Source organism: Rhipicephalus microplus, chromosome X (genome assembly GCF_043290135.1).
Source record: "Rhipicephalus microplus isolate Deutch F79 chromosome X, USDA_Rmic, whole genome shotgun sequence".
NCBI lineage: Eukaryota > Metazoa > Arthropoda > Arachnida > Ixodida > Ixodidae > Rhipicephalus > Rhipicephalus microplus.
In genome coordinates, this window is record NC_134710.1 from 242,633,933 (window position 1) to 242,645,951 (window position 12,019).

General features: G+C 41.7%; 1 protein-coding gene and 1 long non-coding RNA gene across 2 annotated transcripts in view; one reads left to right on the forward strand and one right to left on the reverse strand.

Moving 5' to 3' along the window:
* LOC142776036 (uncharacterized) overlaps positions 1-1,096 on the reverse strand; it is a 108,609-nt gene extending 107,513 nt beyond the window's left edge. Inside the window, exon 1 of the long non-coding RNA XR_012887249.1 lies at positions 914-1,096. This is a non-coding gene — a long non-coding RNA (uncharacterized LOC142776036). The remainder of the gene's footprint in view (positions 1-913) is intronic.
* An 8,059-nt stretch (positions 1,097-9,155) lies between these two features.
* The window catches only part of LOC142775200 (sushi, von Willebrand factor type A, EGF and pentraxin domain-containing protein 1-like), a 258,013-nt gene continuing 255,149 nt past the window's right edge, over positions 9,156-12,019 (forward strand). The window contains exon 1 of the mRNA XM_075876543.1: positions 9,156-9,280. Within this exon, the coding sequence (XP_075732658.1) occupies positions 9,205-9,280 (76 nt within the window). The 5' untranslated portion in view covers positions 9,156-9,204. The remainder of the gene's footprint in view (positions 9,281-12,019) is intronic.

A 12,019-nucleotide genomic window follows, 5' to 3' on the forward strand; every position in this document is an offset into this window, starting at 1 on the left:
GCACAATGAAAAGAAACTCAACGGGCACTTGTGTGTTTGTTTTCGTTGTCAACCTCTCGGAGCGCTTGTACCAGTTTCAATATGTCACTTTCCCAACCAGCTTGAACCCAGCCTCCAGTTCGGTAGCGGGCATAGTGATCTTCTTTGCGGCCAGGTTTGGTTAAGATGCGCTGTTCCAAACATAGCCAGAAGTGCGCTTTTCCAGGTGGGATTTAGAGGAGACAAAATTAGGAAGCGTCGAGAACGGCTTCGCTAAATATATTCACTAAATCAAAAATACACTACGACCTACAGCCAATTCATAAGCGAACGAATGAGTACATGAATTGTGGTGTTCTAAAGTGAGGTAAGAGGCTAACTGAAAGAAATCGCGCAATAGCATATTAGAATGCATATAAACGATGATATGGTCACGTTGTAACTGATAGTTTCAAATTCATACTGTACAATTTTGTAACATCCGTCTTGTTTAGGCTTAGTCGACATTTATGTGTGAACAAGCCTTGGAAAGGCTATGCGGAAGGCATCGACGCAAGAATTTTTTTTTGTCGTATGCAAAACGTAAACGTATCGACGAAATATGTGCTTTAGTTTCATTGCGAAAAACATCAATAAATTCATGTCCAAAATATGTAAACTCTCGCCCATTTTATCATGAAATAACCTTTTTTATGTCCCATTATCATTCGAGACACCTCTTCTAGAGGAACCCCGTTTTGCTCGCCCAAAAAAACGGACACCAGCATTGAATTTTGTAGTTCATAATTTGATCACTAATTATTGGGCAGTTCACACTACATTTCGCTTGTAGCGAGTTCTTTAGATTGGATTTTGGGGGTTAATATGAGTTTCATGAGTCAGTATCATGGTGCTCACTGCTTAGGACAAAAAATGCGAAAGAATGCAAGCTCACCAGCGTACGTCTGCCTCGAGGAATGCATATCTTCAAAGTTACATTGTTTCCACGCTGTCTGCTTTGACCAATGCACCAGGGCTCTCTTGTGCTGTGCAATATCTGCAATGCTAAGCTACGAGCGTTTCAGAGCACGAAGGCACAGCTAGTTGGTGTTTCAGTCGGCGATCCGTGACCCGCTTGCACAGCTGCAGCAGTTATGACTGCTTGAATACGTCGCTATGAAGCACTCATTGCATCACACATGCTTTCGTCCAGCTGTATGTCACATTTGTCACGGATGCAGTCGCCCCACTTTGCTTGGTGACATTTGTTGCTGTGAGTTCGTTGAGCTCAAGGGTACACGGTAAAGCGAAAATTAAGATAGGACGAAGAGATCAGGAAGAAACAGACGAAAAATGTTTGTTTGTTTAATTACTTCAACTATGCTCTCAGAATACGTAGCCGTACTCTAGCGTCTGCCCTGTTCACTCCTATTCTTTTGGTCTTAAGTCTTTGTTTCGTTGCGCCCTACTGTGGCACTCAAATCTCGGGCAGGTCAGCAGCTCATTTCCTTTGCTCACTCTCCCCCATCTTCAGTAGTGAAGCGTAGGGTAAACTTTCCCGGAACTTAAAACATCATAATAATGAAAGGCAGTAGGGACATAGAATTGAAACAATTTCTTTCTTTCTTTCTTTCTTTCTTTCTTTCTTTCTTTCTTTCTTTCTTTCTTTCTTTCTTTCTGTCTTTCTTTCTTTCTCTCTTTCTTTCTTTCTTTCTCTCTTTCTTTATTTCTTTCTTTCTGTCTTCCTTCCTTCCTTTCTTTCTCTTGCAGTGAAGCTTATTCTTCTTCTCATTCACCACATATGTATGGGAGGGCGAGCAAGGCACTTACAAAAACGCTGAATTTCTTCCCAGACAGAAACAAGTCCCCTTGTCGCAACCTAAGCTCCAGTGGCACTTCAGACTAAATTACTTCTCATTATAGCTCAAGCCGCTATCTTCCCTTGATATTTTTCTCGTATGTCACATTCAGCCATATTACCTCTCTACCAGAATGAACATAGCAGGGGCGATTTTGCGTCACCGACGACAACACTGACTGTGCCTCTCGACCGAACCCTCAGATCGTTCGTCATTTACTTTGATTAGTTGATAGCATAGTTTTCACTGCTCAGGGCAATAAGTGCGAAAGAATGCTAGCTCACTGACGTACGTTTGCCTATAGGAAAGCATATATTCAAATTTACATTATTTCCACGATGTCTGCTTTGACCAACGAACCAGGGCTTTTTGTCCGCTCAGACCCACTACATGGATGCCATCATTATGCTGTCAATATCTACAAATATCAAGTACAAAAGTCATCACTTTACGACATCTATTACGTTAAAGCTTGTCCGTGTCGAAGAGGTCATCGAGCCTATAAAGAGGGAAAGCCATTGCACGTTGAACACGCTGCTATCTCCGCTTACACCGTCGAAAAAGTGCAATCAGTGGTTGGTGCAGGATACTCGTACGAAACAAGGCAGAATTGACTGCGCGGCAAGGCAGGGTAAAAGACAATTCACAGCTTATGTTTCTTTTATATGAATAATTCAAGAGTTTATTTAATGTTGCCCTGCGGAGGTGGTCCAGTGGCTAAGGTACTCGGCTGCTGACCCGCAGGTCACGGGATCGAATCCCGGCTGTGAAATTTGAATGGCAATGAACCAATTTTCATATTTTATTATTTTTATTTATTTACAGTACCTTACAAAACCTTCTAACGGCATTGTGTAAGAGGGCGGTAGAGATTATACGTGATATATATGTATATGTATATATTGATTATTATAGAAAGTAAAGTTCATACCATAAATTTATATAAGCCCCATACATACTATAAAACTAAGTTACAATATGTGAAGGCGTGAAGGTCCAATACACAAGATAATTTGACAATTAACTGTAAATCAGCAATAGTGCAAACAAAAAAAAGAAATCTGGCAAAAGAGTTTACTGCAAATAAACGTACAGAAGGGGAAAAAAGGAGAAAGGAGGATAAAAGAAACATTGCCAACAGTCTTATAGGCACATATGAATATGAAGATGCAATACAGCAGTTTTCCGTGCAGAAATATTTTAGGAATATTGCGTGGTCTTGCTCTGACACAAAATTATCTAGGAAATCATTTCACAAATGATTACCTTGTGGAGCACATTCTTAATAATAGTAATAATTGTTGGCTTTTTGTTCCCCATAACCACGATATGATTATGAGAGACGTCGTAGTGCGTGTGTGGGCTGGGGGATGGGGTAGTGGGTGGGGGCGCTCTGGAAAGTTTGATTACCTTGGGTTCTTTAGCGTGCGCCTAAGTGAATAACATGGTTGTTCTTTGCATTGCGCCCCCGTAGAAATGTGGCCGCCATGGCCGGTAATTGAACCCTCACTCGCGAGCTTAACAACGTGTCATCCTACGGCGAGTAATCTTTCTATTCTTTGCATTCACGCGACCCGTATCTCTGCAACTGCACCGACTGGTTTCTTACAAATTTAAGGAAACGTATGCCCAGTCATTAACGAACCTCACATTCGCGAACGGTTACTCATTGGAAATTCACGGATATTGCCGATTTCGAAATATGAAGTTGCGAGGAAACTGACAATTTATGGGCACATTTTGTCCTTAGAAGACGAAACGTTTGCTCTATACGCTAAACAAGCTAGACAAAAATAAGTTACAAAGACTAATATTTTGTTAAAGAAACGATGGTCTCTGGTCTCACGTATCACGGCTGCGGAAGGCCCTCATCCCTGAAGATAACGAAACTGAGTGACCTTTGGCGACAAAGTGCTGTAGATTCTATTACTGTCAATGCGTCTAAGGTAGTTAACTCTTGGCTTTCCGTCTGTGTTCTCTTTTCGTTTTCCCCTTCCTTATATGAAGGGTAATCAGAAGGACTCTGCCTCTGTTGGCGTCCATGGGTTCCATTTTAATTTCTTTATATATCCCATATTTAAGTATGAAGTGCGCTGAGTCGTCGTATTTTACCAGCGTACTATCGCTTACAGTAAGCGAGAAAAATAAAGTAACTGCTTACACGTTCTTTGGGAAGTTGAATAAACAACTGTAATTTCGGCTCTGTTGGGCACCACGAAATAGGACCCGCAATGACTCGTATTATCGTTTGGAAGCGCACCAACGATTGCCAAAAGAACGAATTAAAGAACATGAAGAAAAAGTTGTGGGCTCATACGTGGTATGTCTAACCGTACGGGACGTAGGTGAAAAGCAGTGAAAAAATAAGGCATTCCTAGCCGGTCATTTTTCTTCTTTCCAGTCTCTTACCTCCTCCCATGCCACCTTTGGGGAATATCCCATACTTCACGCATTCCTCGACATGGTCAAAATTCTTCCACCGCTAGCCATGATTTCCGTGTAGTACATTTTGTCCCTGTCCCTCTAAGAAATAAAATATATGGAAGCACTCGTTTTCATGCCCATTCATTTATCTTGACTTTCCGCGTGTTTGCAGTCTGAAAGCCAAAGCAAGGTGCGGAATGAGCAGCTCTAGCAGTAGTAATGGCATTCTCGCTCAAAACGAAATTATAAAAGCATGGCTTTTGTGGAAAATAAGAAAAAAACGTATGCGAACACACCACCCGTACCCGGCAATGGTATCTGCTATAAGTGTCTATACTTCAAGCTTCTTGTTCTGTAAGGTGGTTCTGCTTGACTTTTTATACCTTTTGCACAACGTAGTTTTATAGTTCTATGCTTAGAAGATGCTTCCTTTTTAGTTCTCAGTTCAGCGCCTGCTGGATCTATAGAGAATATGGTGCCTATGATTTTTGAGAAATAATTTCAGAACTATTTTCGAGATATATAAGTCGAGATCCCCGAAAGTGTAGTAACCGTATTCCAATGCTCGCACGGTTTCTAATTTTCTATCTGCAGGGTGTTAGCTTAGCCAATAAATCCTGAAATCATTCGTTAGTTCTGCATTAGAGGAATTCCTCGTACACGCACGTAGGAATGCCGGAAAGCAACATCTTGCTTACGTTCCATTCTTCTTGGTTATTCTTTTTTTTGTACAATCGTTAGCCATGCTCTCGCATTGCATGTTTGGACGATGCTATTTTTCGTTCTAAGCGCGTATGTGTCGTCATCGAAAGCTTGTAGGCTCGCACGTGCACCTTGCGGAATACTTGCTTTTCCTTCATTTTCTGCCTTTTTTATTCGAATATCTTTGGTCTACCGGTTTTACGTGGAAAATGAAAAAGCGGTGCCAAAAAGTGCTGCTCCAAAGTAATGCGAGATGGAGGCAAAACAATAACAAGGCGGGACGCGGGAAACGAGCCTCCATTCAGCGCCCATGAGCACTCGTTCCGTTTCCTCCTTTGTAATAGAGCGCATCGTAAGAGAATTGGTTGCTGGGCTAGTTCTTTCATAATGCCTAACTGCATAGCTTGAATTCGGTAAAGAACATAGGTGAGCGCAGCTGTTTTCATTTTGCTTTTCTCCACTCTTGTATTTTTGTGAATGCACACGTACACTACGCGTGCATGTTTGAAGGTACTGCGTGTGGTGTGCCGTTCTTTCTTTAGTAGGACTGAGTTCACATATTATTTCATAACTTTTATTTCAACTGAATGTCAAGCTTTCTTATAGTGATAACGTGGGTGCATGCCTTTAAAAAAGGTAGCAGGAAAATAAGCTTTTTCGTTCGCTATTTTCGTCCAATCACAAAGCAGAGGGCAAGTGAAAAGGGTCCAGCAATTTTGGTCAAATTCCTACTTCACCGTAATTATTTGCACCTTAAATTACGCCCTATAAGGCGTGACAAAGAAGCTTGATAAACTGCGCACTGTATACGCGACAACGTTTTCGGCGTTCACACTAGTTTACCTTATTTTGCTTCGGTCTATTCTTTCCGTTACGCTCGTTTCTGTTTTGCGCTCTTAAAGAAAAACAAAAACCGTCAGGTCACATCAACTGAAATCATCAAATTGAAATTAAAGTATTGACATTTTCTTGCAGCGGCCTTGGAGCTTTATAGACAAGCTCCTTGTTGTCTTCTTTCTGTATGATTGTGCGGAAGCGTCACTAGAGGACAATGCATTTTGTACTTCTGAACAGTTAGAGCAAAGAAACAAGTTTCATAATACTGAATGAATGTCTCCTAACTCCAATGATCTGTTAACGTGTTTTTTTTTTTCGAGACGAAATTCAAGGCCCACTACACTTTTTCTGTAAAAAAAAACATTAACTCTACGAGGAGCTACCACCGATGCGTCATCGTAATCATCATATACTTTTAACCTTTGAAGGCCCCTTGGACAGCTTTACATGGGAAGGCGTTCTTTTTCATTCGTTTCTTTACACGTTTCTTTACAACTGATCGAGAGCCGGCACTCAACTTTCAAAATTGTAGAGGTTCTAGCTTCTCGCCTGGAACATATGAACGGTTAGCAAATGTAAACGCTGGCTAATATATAGAAAATATTTTGTTGGCTATTCATTTTTTTGCAATGTCATATATCACTCATATCTGGCGAGAACGATCTTTCAATGAAGCTATTACAAAGCATAATTTTTCATATCGTGTTTCAATAAGGATCGACAAGGCACAATGCTGTTCATAAAGAAAAGAGAAAACTAAATTAGAATAATAGCACGTCTCTGTAAAGTGCGTTAGCGTATCACTTGTAGGAGCTTCAGGAGATTATTATGTCAGGATTTCCCTTGCGCCATGGCATGCGTCGCTTTGCCGTCGTGACTAGTGACTTCATGTCGTTGACGTTGTCACTGTCATATCACCGTCATTGATATTATCGTTTTGGCGTTTCGCTATTCGAAGTCAACAGATTTTTATGTTATAAACCTACATGACACTTTTCACTTTGCTGTTCACTCTATAGTTCTGGGGAATGCTGTTAGACCTCGTGTTGAGTTAGGTCAGGTAACTCATGCTTCATTTACAGCAGCTTTCAACGGGGAAAGAAGATGTGCATGAATATTTGACATCTTCCGCAGCTCTTGAACACGCGAGTAATGGTGCTGAGGATCTGCCCGGACCGTGTGCGGCGTCCATTATGTCGATGTTTCCCTTCATACGTACGTTCTCAGTGGCGCGCACCATTCCCTTGACAGTCATGGCTGCACTGCATCTATGAAGGGGTGAACGCAACCAGCACATCCTTCCCTCTTTGATTATTCAACAGCGCAGCTGTTAATGCCAGCCGTAAAAACTCTCTTTGTGTGTGTGTCCGTGTATAGGAAAACCACGAGTACGGCAGGTGTGAGCGTTAAATGAAAACAAAAAGTGCTGCACGGGACACACGGAATAGAATTAGAAAGAAGAAGGCGTACAGATATAAATGTAAATAGGAAAAAATTAGAGAGGGAGAGAGGGGGGATAAAATGCGAACGAAAGAAAGACAAGGAAATAATAGAATGAAGTAAAGGGAATGAGAACTTAATAAGATAGATAGACGCAAAAAAGAGATAGAAATATCATACAAAAAAAGACATGATCGAAAAAGAGTTCGGAAAAACAGAGACCAAGACCTAAATAGAAAGGAACACAGAAATAAAGAGAAACAAAGAAACAGAGAGAAATAAAGAGGCGGAGAAAGATATGAAAATAGAAAACGGCAGAAAAAGTTAGAGCAAGAGAGAATCCGAAGTAAAAATCTGAAAGACAGAAAAATATATGTAGAAAGAGCCAGAAAGAGAATAAAGAGGCAAATAAAAAAAGAAATATATAGTAACAGGAACAAAAACGAGAACAGGAAATCAGCTGCGGTCTACCTTTGGGCTTGGCACCAGTCCGAAGTTGCCAGAACTTTTTTTATTTTGGTGTTTCTACCTCTAATTTGCTCCTGGTTGCATGTTCCGCTTGACCCTCCGGGAGCAGCGTTCATAGGTTCGTCAAAGAAAAGCTGCGCCATAGATCTCCCAAAACATTCTTTTTTCCACTAAAAGCAAAGATGATTAGAACGACCTTCAGGCACGCTGCCTTGACTTACTGCGTGAATTGGCTATCTGATAGGGCTTAGTCATGGTCAACTTCCCAGCCTTTTTTATTATCAGCACACTTTTACTGTTTCGGCAACGCATATATAGGATTAATTTTCCTGGGTGAACTGATGCCTAATGTTCTCCGTTGTTGTTCGTGCGCTTTTTACAGTGTGGCTTGTACACCAAATCATGTATACTGCCGACATATACTGACGAGGAACAACATAGGCCTCCATAGTGACTGATCATTTGTTACTTACAAAATCATAATACCGTATATTGGAGGAACGTAGCCAGAAATTTTTCAGGAAGATCAACCAACTTTCACGATTGTTCATGCAAAATTAAAAATTTCGGGGGAGGGGGGTATCGGGGGCAGCCCCTTTTCTTTCTGGCTACGCCAAAGCTATATACGGCATCTATGGCATCCCTATCGTGATGCCACCTTTGAATACACTGACGTTCGAGTGAAGTTGCCGAAAGTCCTCATATATAGCTGTGTTAGACGATATCTTCAGCAAAGCCACAATATGAGATGTTTCAGCAACGGCAGTCTTTACGTACATATAGTACACGCTAAAGGCGGCAAAGAAAGGCACAGCGGCAGCTTTGGCTTGATATGGGTAGGCAGCAGGGGTGAACAAAATAAAACCTCATTGTGCATCATTTATTAACCTGATGGAGTAATATCAGGTATAACTACCTTTTTAATTATTATTGGTAATTTATTAACGCTAATTAGTAATTTGTAGATATGGGCAAAATGATAATAAATTAGCTTCATGGCTCCACTAAACGAGAGTAAATGCACGCTTCCAAAACAAAAACCGACCATGGGCGTATCATTTCTAAATAGTCCGACATTCATATTTATTTCATAATGCTTGAGCGCTGTTATCAAGGTACGTGGCTTTACAGAGTCTTTTTTTTATTTATTAAGCACGTGATGAAAGCAGTGGCATGTTCATCAGCATGCGAGTAGCGTAAATAAAGCAATCGCAGAGCAATGAACAAGAAGTATTTTTCCGAGCTTTTGCTTTTATTTTTCCAAAGCCTTTGTTGGTGGTGAAGGGTGGCACTAATTAACTATTTATCCGGACGTTGTTGTGAGCGGCATTGGGGATTATGGCGGAAGCTGAGTAGAATTGCTGCACTCGAGTACTAACAGTCCTTTCTCCGCTTACGCACGAATTTTGCAGATTTAAACTGCGACGAGTTGGAGCCACTGAAGAACGGCCAGTTCCGGGTGAGTGGCGACTACTTCGGGGCACGTGTGTACTACGAGTGCGCCGACAAATTCTGGATGTCCGGCCCCAAGGAGCGCATGTGCCAGGGCGACGGTGGCTGGAGTGGCCGAGCGCCCGAGTGCAAGAAACAACGTGAGTGGCATGCATACCCATAGTAATTGGAAATACGCACAAAAACCAGTGACTATTTGATATACATATTTGTAATTCGTTGTAGCTGTAATTAGCAGTCCCTTCAGTGGAACCGGCACTTAGCTAAATGGGATATAGTATAACGTCGTTGGCGTGGAATACGCATGGTCCCCGTCAACGGGGATTCCATGTGTCCGAAGTTTGACAGATTTTCCTTTCTCTTGAGCTTTCAATAAAATCTAATGTGAGGAAAAGAGCTCAATTTCTGCTGCATTAAAGTCGAACGCACCGAAATTCACACTGATTCTCTCGAATAATGAACGCGCCCCACATGCGTCAACCTCGCGCGCAGCACGCACACACGCAGACACGCAAGCATAAAACGCACATGATGAGATAAAGTTAACTCATGTGGCTGTGAAAATGAAAGAAAAAAGAGGAGGCGTTTGTGGGCCTGCAAGCTTTTTCATATTAAAGGGCCCCTAAACCACCCAGAGGTCGAAATTCAGGTGTGGTGTTGTAGATGTGCATGAGTAGTCTACAGTGAACACGTGCCATGAGAATTTTTCGGAACGCTGCCGCAATAGCTTGCTTACATGCACTTAATTATCAATACACTGCGATTGTTTAGCTGTTTCTTTTCCTCCGTTATTCAGCTGGTCTCCTCTGCCTAGGCCGCTTTACCCTCTTCGCCGGGTGCCCCTCACATTCTCACGTGACAGTCGTGATCCCCGACACACTCTTCCGGTTACCGATACTCCAACTTCGCAACTTCTTCAGCCGCCTGCTGCTGTTGCCGTACCAGCCCATGTCGGTATGAACCCTGTGTTAGTATACGTAGCGATTCAGCAGTTGTGCTACGCGCCACAGTTTCAAATTCTCAAGCGCAGACTCGCGGGCTGAATGACGAAGAACAGCAAGTAGCACGGGCAGCTGCTGCAAACTAATTGTAACTCTTTGGTTCTTGTTAGACACACCGTAGTATCGATTCTCAACAGCATTACTGATGCAACATGTCGACCTCGAGTACGTCCCCATAAATGTCATAAAGGCCCGGAGAAAAGAAGGCATTGTTTCTTGAAACTTGTGAAGCGCCCACGGCTCGTATAGCGCTGTTACATGTGGCATCGGTGATCATCGCGGTATTCTGAACACGATGCGCTTGTTTACTTGAAGAGTGTTAAAAAATATCGGACGGGGCCCTTGAAAATAAGCTGATGATTATGGTGGCAAATTACATTTAAACTGATCCTGTTGTCCTTTCATGAGAATATTGGTGCGTTTTACTGGTATACGAATAGCGAGAATAATATTGACGCCACGCTTGTGTTTCGTCTAAAGCTGTAGATCAGAGTAAAACCTGAGCCAACTACTGATTCTGTGGTATATAAATATGAATATTTACTGCGCGCTAACCAAAGACCTGGGTACTGACGGAAAGACACTGCACTGAGACATGTTTACCGATGAGAAACTAAAATAAGCTATATCGGTGTTTGTCCTCAGCCTGAAATTGCTTCCGGGCCAAATATTTGGCTTCAACCAGGGCAAATATTTAGCTGTAACCCTGTAACCACTTTTCTTGGGCCTGAACAAGCCTTGTTTGAACAACACAAGGGCAGCTATCGATTAAATTAGGCTCGCCCCTTTTTTTACGCTATGTTCATACACAAAAAAAGCGGGAATTTCTTTTCGAATTATGCCTTTTATTGAAGTAATTGCTTTGAAATATATAATGTCTCTGTGTGAAGATTCAGTAGCCTGCGGCATTTATTACTGAGTCAAGGTATGTAATTGAATTATGGTAGGGTTCAATTAAAGGTGGTCCTCTCGAATACCATGGTCCTTGCACTGCTGCTAAGACCGCTTCGTATACACAGATCCAGTTATATGATAGCGGGGGGGGGGGGTATTCTTTTCTGTTGTAACTAATCGAAATTAACGCATATGCACACTAAAATTTTAATGACATAATCTGTCCTTCCATTCGTTGCAACTGCGCGTGCTTGGTTTTCGACTAAAAACAGCGTTACATCACGGACAACTGTGTTCCTATAATTGAAAAATAAAAGGGTGTTGTCTGCATTCCGACCTAGATGACTCAATTGTTTAGGAGGAGCTGCAATTACCGCCTCCTAAACTTTCATGAATGTAATCAGTACAGGTAGCCCATGAAGCATCATGTTCAAAGCGCAAGTTGTGTCTATTCTCTAATAAAATCTATCTGAGTTTGTGAAGATAAACCAAAGATAACATCGAGCACGCAAGTCACCGAATAAGCTCGACAGTCTCCTGTAACCTCATTGAAAAAGACTCAGACATTGTTATACCATTCAAAGGTATACATCCTTTGTGGCAACCATATTTAAAGCGCTTTCACTGAAAGGCTGCTTTATTCTAGGCAGATATAATCTTAAAAATTTCTTCTCTCAATTGCATTCGTGCCTTATGTCTTTACTTTCTTGATCCTTTCAATTCTTTTCAGTGACCACCATTCATGACCGGATGGTGCCGGTAAGCACATCGTTGTAACGTTACTCGGAACACCTGTGAAAGCAGAAAACGAGATAGTATTGAAACGTAATCGTTCCATTGTGCCAGGCTCACAAGTAGTCGTTTGTAAATTCCGTGCACCATTTTTATCAAAGTGTCAAAGCAATCCAAACCAAGCTATGAGCTTTTTTTCTTTTTATTTAATGAATCTATTGACTTCAATATATGAAATTTCACTGAATGCCT